At 37.6% G+C, this 15,858-nt stretch overlaps 2 protein-coding genes across 5 annotated transcripts; one reads left to right on the forward strand and one right to left on the reverse strand.

The window, feature by feature from the left end:
• Positions 1–1,947: 1,947 nt before the first annotated feature.
• On the reverse strand, positions 1,948–7,668 carry LOC134798046 (uncharacterized). The gene is made up of 6 exons (XM_063770374.1): positions 7,293–7,668; positions 6,860–6,989; positions 6,056–6,342; positions 3,823–3,998; positions 3,093–3,225; positions 1,948–2,542 (listed from the first exon to the last, which is right to left on the reverse strand). Exons 1-6 carry the CDS (start codon positions 7,413–7,415, stop codon positions 2,018–2,020), a joined length of 1,374 nt encoding a protein of 457 aa, XP_063626444.1. The 5' UTR covers positions 7,416–7,668; the 3' UTR covers positions 1,948–2,017.
• Positions 7,669–9,857: 2,189 nt separating this feature from the next.
• Positions 9,858–14,997, forward strand: LOC134797861 (ninjurin-2). 4 transcript variants are annotated; one of them, XM_063770210.1, is made up of 3 exons: positions 9,858–10,089; positions 12,448–12,624; positions 13,826–14,185. In XM_063770210.1, exons 1-3 carry the CDS (start codon positions 10,054–10,056, stop codon positions 14,060–14,062), a joined length of 450 nt encoding a protein of 149 aa, XP_063626280.1. In that variant the 5' UTR covers positions 9,858–10,053; the 3' UTR covers positions 14,063–14,185. The 4 variants fall into 4 exon arrangements, with proteins under 4 accessions (XP_063626280.1, XP_063626283.1, XP_063626282.1 ...); XM_063770213.1 differs by lacking the exon at positions 13,826–14,185 and adding an exon at positions 13,199–13,434 and having other exon boundaries at positions 9,860–10,089; XM_063770212.1 differs by lacking the exon at positions 13,826–14,185 and adding an exon at positions 14,759–14,997 and having other exon boundaries at positions 9,867–10,089.
• The last annotated feature ends 861 nt before the right edge of the window (positions 14,998–15,858 follow it).

The following is a 15,858-nucleotide window of genomic DNA, read 5'->3' on the forward strand; positions in this document are numbered from 1 at the left end:
TTAGTGGTGAGGGGTGGTACTTAAATGACCGCTATTGAAACCTAAAGTTTAAACTTATAGGCGCGAAGATTTGATTTCCCTAAGAAAATTTTAATTTCGCGTCTTTTTCTGCTATCAAATTGGGTGTGTGTCAGTATAATAGCCCTATATAATTGGCCTATTATTGTATTAAATTTAACGCGCACGCAAAGACGGAAAGCCTGCAATTACGTAAAATTTACTTTCTTATTTACAGCACTCTTGCCCAGATTAAAGCTGATAATTAGTTCGAATCTAGTCTCCCATATTTTTTACGTTCACTGGTACATATGTTTTGACCGAGTAAATAGTAAATATACTAAATACTTTTTTAAATATTCGCGCTCGGGGCGATGGAAGTTTCATCGTTCCGTCGCCCCGCTCCATGCAACGACCAATCGCGTTAGCTTGCTGGCTCGTGCGCGGCAACTTTAAAGCAACGATAACGTTTTTGATGGTTTTTTGTGTTACGAATCATATTTCAAGCCGATTTTTACAGTATTCGATGAAGGAGAACTCATAATAAAAATCCCATATGATATTGATCTATTACCATTTTTAACCAGGCAATTAATGCACAACCCCATAAAACCTCCCATACGGTATTATTTGCAACATTACGGTATTATTTACAAAATTGCAACGCTTGTACTTATTGTAATTTGGAAATAATGAGAGAAAAAATAGCCTATTACCATTTTTGAGGACGGAAATATACTGAATTTAATAATAACCGTAGGTTACTTACTTTAAATGTAGGATACAGAATTATTTTTTGTGTGATTCATGCTTAATGTCATAAAGCAAATATTTCTCTATGAGTATAAATTTAAAAAATGTTATTAATATTTTTTACAAACTTTCTGTGATTTTTTATATTTTTACATTTTTTTTTAAATACCTAAATGTAATATATTTATTTGGATTATGTGTCGACGTAATCACTAGATTTATTATCTGTCCCATACACCGAAAATTTCAGCTATTACTAATTATTTCCATTCCGCCATACTAGCCGAGCGTACCTTTCTTGGCCTACATAGTCTGGAGGGGGCTTATTGTTTGCAGCGGCTATTGAGCGTGCAGGTTAGGCCTATATTTACTAACCTTAATTTAAAATTCATAAACGCGCTACAAGCTTCAATTAGCTAATAATCGTTTGTCTTTATTTGTCATTTTGACTTACGTATTTGTAAGAAAGGGATAAAACATAACTTAACTAAATCAGGCCCGTAAAGTTTTATGAATAAGGGGGTTACTATATATTTTTCTTAGTCACAAACGTAGAGTTACCGGTAGAAAGTGTCGTGAAAAGAAACGTTCAAGTTCACGTTGGGGGTGGAGCTTGGAGGCGTGGCCAACGAAAGCATCGCAAGCCAAATTGTATATACGTTTTTGGCAAAAAATTCATTTTTGGTACAAGCTTTTATCGCTGACTGTACTTTTCTTACGACAGACAACTAATAGGTACTCATCGAGACAATTCTTAAAACCCCTAACACAATTAGGTTGCGTTGTTTCATCACATTGTTCCTATGGCCACCTCCTGTCTCCATCATCAGATCAGTTCGACAGTACCATATTATTGTATTGTCATCAGAACTACATACAGCTGCCAATTTTCATGACGCTACGATCCTTGGAAGATGGTTAAATTAGTTACCTTAGATTCCATTACATAGTTACATACAGGTCGACCTAATAAAAGCTTGTTAAAAACGTACATTACACCTTTTACAACTTCGCACGCTTTGTACTGGCGACTGAGATCATAATGCTATCTCCTTTACCCTTTTTAAGACCAACCAAGAGTGAAAGAGATGGCATTATGACCTGACTCGCCACTTAGTTTTGCGGCAAGTATAACTTTAGGGGCTGATCGATCTTATACGTAAACGGTCGATAATCCTGAAAACTGAAACAACAAAGTCTAAAAGTCAAAAATAAATTTATTCATTAAAAAATTATAAATACACTTAACAATAATCAGTTCGGGTTACTACGTGACCTCACCAACGGCCATCTCCTGAAGTAAACTCATGACATGGCAGAACCTCTCCTTGATTTCCGTATACGATCTATGGGGGAGGGACTCCTGTATTCTTCCAAATACTTGTTCGGATCCTGCTTCACCTTTTAATACTTGCAACATAGTCTTATCTTCCTCCCTAGTCCAGTTACTTTTACATTCTTTTTTAATTTCAGTCGCTGTGACTTCGATCTTCGCGATTTTCGGTTTGGGAGCCTCTGTGATAACAGTCTTGTCTTTCTTCTCTCTTTTTAACGCTTCCTTCTCTTTCTTCTTTACATTCTTTTTCGGGCTTTTAAGTACTTCTTTTTTCGTGTTGTCGTTGACGTCTTTGATGTTCTTGGTGGGTGATTTGGGGGTTTTCTTCTTCTTCTGGGGTTTGGGTTTGGGGGGTTCGTCGGGTCGCACCCGATAGGGCTCCTTGCTGTAGGGGTAGGTGACGCAGGCCGCGCGGAGCATCCTGCCGTGTTGGAGGAACACCCGACCGTGCAGGTACTGGAAATAATAACTTCGTTTTATTACGTTTATCTTCAATAATAAAACGTCTGTATATGGGTGACATGGCTAATGTAGAAATTTCATGGGTAAGGCCAAGTGAAAGTCCTAAAGCGATTAAAAATGACGTTATGTGTGTTTATTACCGAAAACCAGTTCACAAAGCGACTTTAAACTCTAATCCATAGGGAGTCAAAAATTCAAAATTATAATGGCTATTTCCGAGTTCAACTTGAGTCATGTAGGACAGTCAAGCAGTAAAGCAAGGTACTCTTTGAATAAGTTGTTATATGAATTTGAACTGTATTAATAAGACGATTAAATTGATTTTTAAACGGGGTTGTTTCTTTTTACTCAGAACGGAACGTCGTCTTGTCAGTGGACTGCCTCCGGTTGTACTTCTCGGGAAACGTCCACACCTCGTAACGTAACCCTTGTTAGTAAGGACACTATCATGCAACGTGTTCACGCCAGTTTCGTATAAACTGCAACATCTTCCGCACCCCGCATGCGGGGCCCTATCGACCGATGAAAGAGCCTTAACACTCACCACAGTGTCAAGCCCCTTGTTGTCGTCGGGCTGCCTCCGATTGTACTTCTCCTCGGGAAACGTCCACACGACGTAACCCTTGTCGTCAGTTAGGAAACTCTCATGCAACGTGTCTACGCCGGTTTCGTATAAACTGCAACATCTCCCACACAACGCATGCGGGGCCTATTGACCAATAGATACTCACCACAGTGTCAAGCCCCTTGTTGTCGTCGGGCTGCCTCCGGTTGTACTTCTCCTCGGGAAACGTCCACACGTCGTGACCCTTGTCGTCAGTGAGGAAGCTCTCATGCAACGTGTCCACGCCGGATTCGTATAAACTGCAAAAAAATGCTCAGATTAGAGCGTTTTCACATTGTCCGATCCGATTGAAGCGTGTTGCGCTATACTTGCCGCAATACCGACTGGCGACTGAGATCATAATGCTATCTCCTTTACCCTTGTTAAGACCAACCAAGAGTGAAAGATATGGCATTATGACCTGACTAGCCACTTAGTTTTGCGGCAAGTGTAGTGTTCTTTCTTACTTTAACCTTGAATGAATGAGAAGACTTTGGTGGAAAGGGCTCAATTGGTGGTTAACAAGAATACAGCTCGTATGGTAAGGTGTTACTGAAGCCTATGGACGCTTGAAACGCAAGGGGTGCCACATATTTTAATCTGATTCCGGATAGAGTACCTGAGGGGAAAAGGAGGAGGGAAAAATAAATCACGTAATTAATAACTATACCTATCCGGTGGTCGTTCGTCAGGGAACAGCGACTTGAACATGGCGGCGAGCTTCGGGTGCGCGCGCAGGTGCGGCGTCACGCGGGTCTTCAGCTCGGCGCCGGCGCCGCCGACGAGCGCGCTCGAGATGGCGCGGAGAACCTTACGGAGCACCGTCGGTTTGCGGGACAGAGACGACTGGAAAGAGAGAGACAACATGAGATTTTGTGGTTTTAGAAATTAGCTCTTTCAAAGAGTTAACAGATTGACCACCATGGTCTCTGTTCGTAGCCTTTTTGGTTGCAAAGCGGATAAACCACGTAATCTTAGATGAGGAAGGCAAGAAAGGCGTATACAAAATACATTAAGAGCAGTGTGTTTCAACTTTCTGAAGACGCAACACTTTTAGCATTAAACAGATTAGATTATGCATATAGTTTGTTTTAAAAAAAATTAACCAGCCATCGGGACTTTCCGCGACACCTTTACAGAGGTTTTACGACCCCCTGGCCTCAAGGGCTCTCAACCCATAGTTTGAAATACTTTAATCATGTGTATCTCCTTTTTATATATATTAGACAAACATGAACTTTCAACGGTATCAGACGCAACACACAATATAATGTACAGCTTAGCATAGTGCAATATAATTAAACAATAGAACAAAGGCACAGGTATTATTAGTAGTCTGCGGTCTGCGGAAAGAGACGAGTCGTAGAATGTAATGGATCCCATACATTTTACGACTCTTCTCTTTCCGCACAAACTTTAGAATGTGATTCGCTCAGCATACAAATAAATATTCTGTACCAACATACACAAACAAGCCAATGCATTGAAACCACAGACACGACATCCTCCAGACTGAGCATAGTAGGTAGCTCTACCCCACCTCTACCCCCTCTGCCACGCATACGGTAGTTTTACTCCATTTTCGAGTCGAAAGTGTCTTTGTGTGACGTCCGTGTCTTTGAACGGACTAATCACGGCACGGGACCTCGCTCACCTCGTCCCCCGCACCCCCGTATTTTTGGCAGCATCGGTTTCATGAAATCATTGCTCTAAACTCCGTCTAGAGGATTCCTAGTCTATGAATGAAACATTTGATGCAAAATGATAAAAAGCGAGCAATGAAAAAATTCAAGAGTGAAGCGCTTTAAATAGAAAATTGGGTCATATTCATCAAAGTATTAAAATGTGTTATTACATTGACATACATATGACAATAGTCCAGACCATGAGTGGCAATGTAATAAATATCAGTTGGAATGTTTAAGGCAGGCCAAATCCTGTTATGCTAAAATTTTACAGTTATGCAGTGACACATTTTGGGAGCAGCATTTAAGTCATTTTAATTATTCATATTATTAATATAAAGATTTGATAAAACATTAACCTATCAGCATTTTAAAATGTATCTTGCCATGGTCACTAAAATACTGCAGTTTTTTATTTAAAAACAAGGAAAAAAAGACAATCAGGGCAATGTAGAGTTGATTTTTATTTGCTGATTAGTGATTACGAAAGAAACCAGTTGTATATTAATAAATAGGAAAGGACCATGGGATACTAAAGATACTGGTATACTAATGGTTGCAGCTAGGCATGTCATGCCAAACATTCACTTTCTGGTTTGTTATTACTATGTTGTGTCACTTTCGTTTGCCATATGAAGGAAAGAGATGCAACACGGATGTTTGGGCAAATAAAGCCATGGTCATTCCTTGAAAAAGTAAAGCCACAACATCAATATATTTGGCGATAAAAAAGTAACACTTATCTGTAGACAGATAGAGAAATAAGCACAAAATTTGCACCCTGAATAACACTCACAGCCTGGCAAAGAGTAGAAATTAATAAGTGGCAACACTGTAGTGTCGTCCCTTTCAAATCAATTTATATAAGAGAATGGGACGACACTACAGTGTTGCCACTTTTTAATTTCTACTCTTTTTTGCCAGGCTGTACTCAGGATCACTCTTGTTGTTCATGAATAGCCGGGTCCACACAGAGCGAGCATACGCGCGAGGCAATTTCATAACAGTTCGGCCGAGGCACGTCTAGACTGGCCGTTTTGTGCACGAGGAAATTGCCTTGCGCGTATGCTCGCTCTGTGTGGACCCGGCTAATGACTCCATTGGCATGTTGCACCTCTTATTATTTCCCCTGTATTATGGCAAAAAAACATAGACAAACTTCAAACAACAAATCATGCATGGCTCTAATATGACTAAATTAAGTGATACTATACTTACTTGTAACAATTCTATAAATTTTGTCATCTTCATCAACATAAAATGGTCGGAGAACCTTCCCACTTGCGCTGCCTGTCCCGGCTTTAAAAACAATAAGAAGTCCTCTACAAAATCCTTATGCTCTACACCAAATAACTGCTCTATCTTTCTATATAACTCTACTGGAGTCTCCTTGGCAGGGTCGAAAGATTTCAATAGACTTTGGAACTGTACAAACTTATTGGTAGGCACCGATTGGTTTGAAGAAAACCTTGATTGTACTTTTGTGTAAAAAGATCTAACTAATGCTGAAACAATACAAAACATTATTAAATTGTACAACGGGACTTAATCATGTATATAAGTTTTAACATTTATCTCTTTAATTTAATAACATGTAAAAATCAGTGAAATACAAAACATGTAAGAAATACATTATAAATCTTTTCATTTACAGTTTGACCAGGGACTGATACAACACAGATAGAGAGAATCATACAGTCTTTGTCTTATGCTCGTACTTGCACCCAAAACATAGGAATAAGTATAGTTTTTTCTTCTTATTTACTGACAAATTGGGTTTGCCAGACTACATTTACCAATAGTTTTTTAATTTGGGATATTACAAGTAAACATTTAAGTTGAAGCATAAAACAAAAGTGTGTGTAAGTGTAAGTGTAAGAATATTATGTTACCAAGTTTTGTTTACCTATAAAAATAATGTCTGTTGCCAACTCTTGTGACCTACTTTAATGACACATTTCTTCATCCATACATTCTTACAGATTTAAAGCTAAAATATTAAATTAGGAAAGAGATATTTACCTGCATCCAATGCATTTGTCTCTGTTGCCTCAAGAGCCTTATCTGGCTTTTTATTTTTATCCTGGTTATCATTTTTTAAATCATTCTGCACAGGCAATGAAGGATTTTGATCAGCTTTTTGAGGAGGTGGCTGAAAAAAAAACCCTGAGTTAAACACTGAAATTCATAGACTTTTGTAATCTTTTTTCTTTTGTTTTCTGTTAAGAGGTGTAGTATATATTGTAATGTCATCTTCAGGCTAGTGTTTACCAACATCGTGTATTATATATAAATAAGGCTGAATATAATACATTCCAGTATAGTTATAATACCTGTAAGTGACCTATTTACACGAAAAAACTGTTACTAAACGTTCTTTAATGAGAATGCAACATATACGAATAATACCATGAATACGCAATAGCTCGCACGAACGCCTTAATACCTAACTCACCTCAGGGTTTATACCAATTTTAGGAGCAAAATACTGACTGGAAGAACTGGTACTCGGCACAATTTTATTACCAAAAGCATCCTGGCTATCTCTCGTAAACAAAATTGGCATAGAAGGCAGCATCTAGAAAAATATATGGGCTCGTCCCGCTAAAACAATGTTAATGGTGGCGAATTCCACTTGGCGAATTAGCTTGCTTCCTTCATTATTTCAGACACAAAACACAAACACTTAAAAAGCGAAACACAGAGCTACACAACGAAGATAAAATTATGCATGATTAGCGCCGGAAACGCAGTAGTTTTGATTTATATTTTTCCAAACACAAGACACGAGAACGAATGGAAACATTTTTTGACAGATCGCACTGTCGTCGACGATGGACGCGCTGTTGTCTACGTTTCATTTTAGCAAGGTTTTGAAATAATTTTAATTGTTGCTTACCATATTTAATATCTGATAAATTCTATACAAAAATAAAGATTATTAAGTAGGTTTTTTGTGCACATATGTAAGAAAACACAACTCTTTTATAATAAAGTTAAATAAAATAGGCAAATGTATGAGAAACTTCGCGCGACTTTTCAAAAGTTAGACATAAAGAAATTTACTATCAAATTGATCCTGTCCTGTTAATCACAAGATTAAATGAAATGTATGTAATGTAATTTATCTACTTTTAGTAGCTTTTACTTTTACCTACACTTAATTTTAAAATAAAAATACTTTTAAAAGTTTTCCGTTGATTTCGTCAGCTGATGCTTTTATGCAGACCAAGAGAGTTAAGAACCTTTCCTGTCAAAAAAATAGTGATGGACAAAATGAAATATCGATATGTCTGTTATTGATGATACCTTAATGTTATTGACATTTAATATTGTGAAAAAAATAGCTACCACGAAATACGGAACACGTCTGATATCTTCTGTTATATATTGGTAGATTTTATTATTGTTTATTAATTTGGGCACTGATTACTACAGGTTATGTTTTAATATATTATGTACAGGTTGATTTTGTTATATGTAGGTCATACTGAACAATTTTTACTATGGGATTGGTCCCTTTCGGGATTGGCCCCGAAATCGCAAAATAAGCGCTGGTGGCCTAGCGGTAAGAGCGTGCGACTTTCAATCCGGAGGTCGCGGGTTCAAACCTCGGCCCGTACCAATGACTTTTTAGGAACTTATGTAGGTACGAAATATCATTTGATATTTACCTGTTGCTTTCCGGTGAAGGAAAACATCGTCAGGAAACCGGACTAATCCCAATAAGGCCTTGATTTCCCTTTGGGTTTTAAGATCAGATGGTAGTCGCTTTCGTAAAAACCCACCCATATCTTGCCCACGTCATATCTTGGGAATAGTTGTCAAAGATGTGGCAAAATGCCGGGATAACGCGAGGAAAAAGAAGAAGAAAGTCGTATATATTTTGTTTAGTTTACGAATCACACGCTAGATTTCGTTGTGCTATCAAGATTTTTCATGGAGTAATGTAGTGCAAACCATGAATAGTACTATAGTCAAAGGTTTTCTCGGCGAAATGCTACATCGAGTATGTGCTCTTCTTCGGGATGATAATAATAGGTATGTTATGCATTGTTAACTTGCAAGTTAGTGCAAAGTTAGCGTGGACAGACTCTACATTTTTTTCATCGATACTGAGATCTCAATTCGGCATAAATTACTGACTTACCTACTAAATAAATTTCTAACCATATATTTTTAGGGTTCCGTACCTCAAAAGGAAAAAACGGAACCCTTATAGGATCACTCGTGCGTCTGTCTGACTGTCTGTCACAGGCTATTTTCTCGGAAACTACTGGACCAATTAAGTTGAAATTTGGTACACATATGTAAATTAGTGACCCAAAGATGGACATGTTTGTTTTATAATTTTAAAATACATAGGTTCGAAGTTATTTGTGACGTTCCATGGAAAAAGGTACCTTATGGCGGCCGGCGCTTTCGTCGCATGGCGCCGCAATAATATTGGAGCGGTGTTAATAATAGCGTAAGCGCCAACCCCCATAAGGTACCTTTACCCGTGGGACGTCACATTTAAGAAAATAGCCACTAAATGACCATTCCCCCCTTTATCTCCGAAACTACTGGGTCTGAAATTTTGAAAAAAATACACAAAATAGTTCTTTACCTGTAGATGAAAGGAAACCCTATTACAAATGTGCAGTCAAGCGTGAGTCGGACGTATGTACGGAACCCTAGAAACTCGAGTCCGACTCGCACTTGGCCGGTTTTTTAAATGTGAACAGCATAATATATAATTATGTGCACATTCGTGCTAGTCATGTCCACGCGTTTCAAAGTTATTAATCTGTTTACTTTGCTCAGAAGCCATTCAAAACTTTTGCATTTCATTTTTCGCTTCGCTTGGTATTCTTTGCTCAGGTTTGGATAAATCCCCTGACAAATTTTTTAAAATCCAATGATGTAGGTACGTTATTAATGTTATATTCAAAGTATTAGGTACTTTATACTTGAAGTCGCCTAGTCGCCTGACACCACCCTGACACTGACATTTACCAATAGCTATCGCCCTCGTAAATCAGACCAACTATATCGCAGAATAAATTATTGTTTGTCCCCGTTGTCTGGATACCGAATCGATTTTACACCATCGCAAGCATCGGCTTTATACTTCAGCTATGCTAAGGCTCTAAAAATAAAAATAAAACGAATAACGTTCGAACATCCTATTTTCAAATGTTTAAAAGTTAACAAGTGTTTAGGAGAATCTCATAATGGCTTCGATTTTGCCCGCTGGACTGCGAAATGGGGTAAGTTTGTCTTTCAAGGATATACACATATGAACTTACTTTCATTTTCATAAACAAGATAAATTCAAGATTATTTCAATTGTACCTACCTACCTTAGTCTTGTTTAGTTCAGTGAATTTATAATTTCGAGTCTGATAGTTCGTTACAATCTTCATCAAAAAAAGTTCTGCCTACCTTCTTTGCTTCGAACTCCGAAATCGGCTACACTTTTTGATTTCTACTGACTAATTGGTTTGCCAGACTGTAGTAGTTTCTCCTAGGTAGGTATACTTTAAACTATTTGCATACCATATTTTAATTACCTTAGATACGGGATACGCCAGCTGAAATTCTTTGCAGATTCCATTCAAAATCCTGCAATTTGATGAAAGAATTTAAATTATATTGGTCGATAAAAAAATAGTTATTTGTTACAAGGGGGCTATTCATAAATTACGTCATTTCAAATTAGGGGGGGGGGGTCTGGACAACGGATGACAGTAGCATGAAGTAGGAGGAAATGGGGGCTTTTGAAGCATGATTTTTGGATGATTATAGGGGGGGGGGGTCAAAAATCGTCAAAAATCGATGACGTAATTTATGGACAGCCCCAAGGGGGCAAAGTTGTTGTTTAACCGCTCGTGCTAATATTGATACCCGATACCCGAGCAAGCGAAAGATCCCATAATTGAACCACAAGCGTAGCGAGTGGTTCGAAAAATGGAATCTTGAGCGTTGCGAGGGTTTCAAAGCACGAGGGTTAAACAAAATTTTGGCTCCCGAGTGAAACACAAAATTTTTCACCACACCAACCCGAAGCAAATATGAAATGTAAAATATCAAACAAAATCGAACCAAATCAAGTCCAAAGAATGTTATTAAAAATTTATCATCCAAAATCATCTATTAAAAGTCAATTCTACCAGCAAACATAAGAAAACAACTCAAAATGTGCATTTGATTACTTTGCCTCACATGTGAATAAAATGTTACTTTGCTATCAGTTTTTGAAGTGCAAAGTAAGCCTTTCCGAGCTGGTGTGGTGAAAAAGATATTAACTTTATAAAAAAACTATAGTTCAAAACTTGGTGTGTAATATTTTATTGAATAACGTGTATATATATATATACATCCTGTATCTGCACGAAAAGCAATTACTCAAACCCGTTAATGTTTAGGTCATACTAAGCAACTTTTACTATGGGAAGGGACCAACCCCGAAATCGCGAAAAAAAATTGACTCTCCCATAGGAAATTTCAACATCAGACCAGCAAAATATATGAATTTTTTCTTCATCCATCCAATTTTTTTACCGCGTTTTCGGGGTTGGTCCCATAGTAAAAGTTGCTCAGTATGACCCAAACATTAACGGGTTTGAGTAATTACTTTTCGTTCAGATACATAAAATACACAATAATAATATGATACAGCGATAATAGGATACTTACAACGTTCCTTGAAAAATGTAATAGCAATATATTATGTAGTAGTGGATATCTTAATCGGTTGAATAGACTGTCCTAATATCCTATTTCTGATGAATAAGTGACCTAAAGCGATATGTAGGTATATTTGATTTGAGATAAATTAGCATAATAATATTCTACCGGGATCCTTCGACACGTGGGTACGTACGTCTTAAATTAGCTCAGGTTGGAAGATTACACAATCCATTGCTCTGGTTGATTCATCATACCTACGCTCAATATACATACTACGCTGGTAATTACATATTTAAAATTCGGTTTCACTACCGCGCTCGAAGGCTTATGTTAAAGGAAATAACGAATTTCCTGCGCTCGGGAAAAACAATGCCTCAATGAGAACTTAGTGGCCGTCGAAACGTATCCGTGAATAGTTTGAATACTTAAAAATCGAATTCGTGTTTTTTAAATGTTGAAAATGGAACGCAATAAGGATAGTACCGATGCTCCGTCCGAACGTGGCGTGGACGTGGACATAGACGAAATGGTAACAAAGGAACAGGATGCGTCTACTGGAGTTCTCAGTGCACAAGTAATTTGAGTTTTTCTTTTTGTTATCCGATTACAGTAAGTAGAGAAGTATTGTAAAGCAGATTTTTTTTATTCGAACAATTTTCTAGCCAAAAATTTTTTTCAGTTTAGTATTCCAAAACGAATGTAGCCTTAAAATCTCACTATTTCTATTTTGCGCTTGTGCAATTATCTTCCTTACCTAGATAAAAAGAAAGTGATAACTCATAAGTTGAGACCAATGAAACGTGTAGTTAAATGTTTCACATTATTAAAGAATTCTATAGAAACACTTGCCTGTTTTACTATCCAGTTTCTACGTCCAAAAAGCTAATTACCATTGTAGCCCTTGTTCTTAAGGAAAAACTTTACCCTCTACCCAGGTAAAAGGCCTCGACGCCAACCGCTATGCTACCAAGAAGACCGTGGCACAAGGCATGCTGGACATCGCGCTGCTCACTTCCAATGCGTCGCAGCTGAAGTACGTGCTCCAAGTTGGCCCTAAGCATGAGTTCTATACGTTGCTGGTCGTTCTCATCTCTGTTTCTATAGTGCTGCAGGTAAGCATTTCTGCATAAAGTTTGGTTTTTGTATGGGAAATTTATGTACGCCTATCTTTTCAACAGATAACCGTCCGTAAGTAAATCGTCCTCTCAACTTCAACGCATCGCAATTCCCAGGTTCTATATGTTATGAGCTTATGAGTCGTGACACGAATGCTACATTTTAACGTTTGTCCCTATACGACTCGTATATCGTATTCCGACATAAGAATTTTCTATTTTTCGACGATAACTTTTAATTGTGTTTACAAGAATCCTAGGAAGGGAGCGATATCATTCTTAAAGTTCCCGGTATCCTTCTCAGTATGGCGTCGATCAATCCACTGTGCACGAAATGTAACATGAATACGACCCTTATTTATATAGGTATCTAGCCTATCTAGGTACGATACGCGAGGTATATAGATTGCACTATCTTAGATCATCAAAAAGATCTGCAGGTAAGAATTTACACTTGGAAACGTAATAGGAACCTAAAGCTACTAGAAGCTAGAACTGTAATCTCAGACAAGGACCTGCGTAATATACCTAATGAAATTTTTTCCACCGGCATTTTGATTTTGAACTATAGGTAGCAATGGGGATGGTGCTGCTGTCTCTAAATCTGCTCCGTGACTGTCGTTTCCACGAGGCTCGGCACCGCGTCTCAGCCCAGCGCGTCAACTACGCCACCACGGCCTCCGCTTTTGTGATCACCGTCCCCAATGTGCTTGTGTCTGCCTTTGACTCTTCGCTCGCAAGATACTTGGAGATAGATTATTTGGTTTAGGCTGTCACGCGATGGCACATTTTTGCATTGCATATACATAACGAGAAGTGGTGCAGCCACGTGCAGCACAAGTGTAGGTACCTATATGAATTTTACAAACAATATCTGTAGGGGAAAAAAAATGTACAAAACTGCTTCCTTCAATTTTAAATTTTAGGGTAAACTCGCTATAGATAAAGGATCAGGCACTAGGTCCTAATACAGCAGCTTATTTTTATTAATAATTTATGTGACTTAATCAACATAGTATAAACTATCAAAACTATTATAATTATAAGTGATATAACACCAAGGTCAGGTTCGATCCTTAATTAGGTATAAAATCAACGGCGCAAATCGATTTCTTTGTAGATGTAGAGCGGAAACTTGGCTTATTTCTCAGGCAGCAACGAATTAAAAAAAGTTAAACTAGCTAAATGTTTGTTTTAGCTGCTGGTTGGTTTGCTCTTCGTCGTCATCGGCGGCTTGGACCTGAATGACGACGACGACCAACCCTCGGCGGTGATCCTCAATGACGTCATAGTCATTTTTATATTCGTCATTTCGGTGGTCAATATCGTCATTTCGGCGTTCGGTTTAGAATACTCAAACAGCCCTTTGATTTTAGAACGCCTTAATTATATTAATAATGAATATTTAAGGAAAGGAAATGGCACTGTTTCTTGAAAGTTACCGGCGGAAAACTGTTTAATGTTAATTAAGAGTAATAAGGCCGCAATTATAGTATTTATCAATATGGGCTCAAATGTATTTAAAAAATAGTTAATAAGTACTTAACTTAGGTAAACTTGAGAATGACTTATACTATTTCTTTATTTAATTAATTTTTAGATTTTTTACTTAAAATTTTACTCTATGCAGGCGAGCGCGGGAGTTTTGGCAATAATCATATCATTCATGGACAATGAGGGAAGCCATAGAGAGAAGAAGATCGCTGATTGGCTGTACCACGGTTCGGTGGGGCTCATGACATGCGCAGTCTTCTGTGACGTCATAAAAATGACGTTCGGCCTCGACCCCGCGCTCTCCACGCAAGATTTCTATGGAAATAGGACAACGAGCATTGTTGATAAGTTCTTGAACATGAAAGCGTAGTGATGCAAAGTGCCACTTAATCAACGTAGACGTTGTAGAGTAGACAATTTAGTCGAAAAGATAGAATTGAGTCATAATGAAATCGTCAGAGTATCGATATATTTATTTTAGCTGTGTGACGACCCTTAATTTCTTTTCTTTTTTCAGTAATCACTTCTTTGCTTTGTCTTTATTCGCATTTATTTTTACCATGTGTTTGATATTTTTTCAGCTGTTGTTTTGACGCACATTTTTATTTTAAGTATGTTTTTTGTTTTTATTTTTTAGGTTGTGTCAGCTATCGTGGCGATAGTGCTTAGTCTCATTTTCAATATAAACCGCGAACATCACCTGCGCAAGGCCAATGCTCTGAACGACACCAGTTTATTATTTAAGATTATGGGAATCACTGTAAATGTAATTATAAGCGTATTCTTTTCAATGGAAATGGATAGCGTATTAAAATATAACGCAAGTAACATGACATGTGCAGAATGTTAGAAAATCATATTATTTTCTCTAGTTTTGATACTTCTCTTTTTCTCTTATTACATCACATTTACAATTAAGTTTAATCATAAGAATTATGTAAAATTAGATTCCTCATTCTGATATTTGTCTCATGAGAACATGAGAATGTTTAATTTGACTAGGAGCTTAATGATTCAGGTTCATTCATTTACATTAATGTTTAAACTCCTAAGTACATTTTAAACCTGCACTGTGATATTTTAAGAATTAAAACTTAAGATTTTTATCAATACTCATAAATTGATATAATAAAAACTTCGTTTGATATTGTTCCTTTTATTTCTAGCGCCTACAATGGGGTTGGCCGGTGGAAGTTTTTAGCAGATGGCGCCATCATAGCTTGCCCCGTCAATCCCTAGAATTGTGTCAAATTTTTGTTTTTTTAATACCCTGGTTGCCAGCTCTTTAAGCCAAATCTCATAGAAAAAGGGGCAAGCTATGATGGCGCCATCTAGGCAAACCTTTGACAGTTGCCAAGGGCCCAACGTTTTCTGTTCTCTTTCACGTCGCAGCAACTAGTATCATTTCTCTCTCCTCGCTCTTTTAAAAATGCCGTTTGTCAAAAAAGGACAACCATACTGTTGACAAGGTGGACTTCAAATCAAGTGTTGCCTTTCTTGATGCGCCCAGGCTGTGTATGTGTGCGTAAAAGCGTATATGTGTGCTCTTTTAGGGATGTGAAAAGTCGATTTTAATCATGTTATATATCGATAAACGCTACACAGCGGAACGAAATAGCGATTAATTGAAGCTTCAATATCTTCGTTAAACATAAAAATAATTGAAATGCTAATGGATAATGAATATATTATAATATAATAATATAATTCAATTATTGCGGAACACCTATTTTAGGA

The sequence above is a fragment of the Cydia splendana genome, chromosome 16 (genome assembly GCF_910591565.1).
Source record: "Cydia splendana chromosome 16, ilCydSple1.2, whole genome shotgun sequence".
In the NCBI taxonomy this organism is placed as follows: Eukaryota; Metazoa; Arthropoda; class Insecta; order Lepidoptera; family Tortricidae; genus Cydia; species Cydia splendana.

Bases quoted from the DNA above. Each gene is read 5' to 3' on its own strand.
- LOC134798046 (XM_063770374.1), bottom strand. From the start codon at position 7,415: ATGCTGCCTTCTATGCCAATTTTGTTTACGAGAGATAGCCAGGATGCT. The intron at 6,990-7,292 runs GTGAGTTAGGTA...TTTTTTTTTCAG, and splicing joins AAATTGGTATAAACCCTGAG to CCACCTCCTCAAAAAGCTGA. The intron at 2,543-3,092 runs GTGAGTGTTAAG...TATTATTTCCAG, and splicing joins ACAAGGGGCTTGACACTGTG to TACCTGCACGGTCGGGTGTT.
- LOC134797861 (XM_063770210.1), top strand. From the start codon at position 10,054: ATGGCTTCGATTTTGCCCGCTGGACTGCGAAATGGG. The intron at 10,090-12,447 runs GTAAGTTTGTCT...CCCTCTACCCAG, and splicing joins CCGCTGGACTGCGAAATGGG to GTAAAAGGCCTCGACGCCAA. The intron at 12,625-13,825 runs GTAAGCATTTCT...TGTTTGTTTTAG, and splicing joins CTGTTTCTATAGTGCTGCAG to CTGCTGGTTGGTTTGCTCTT.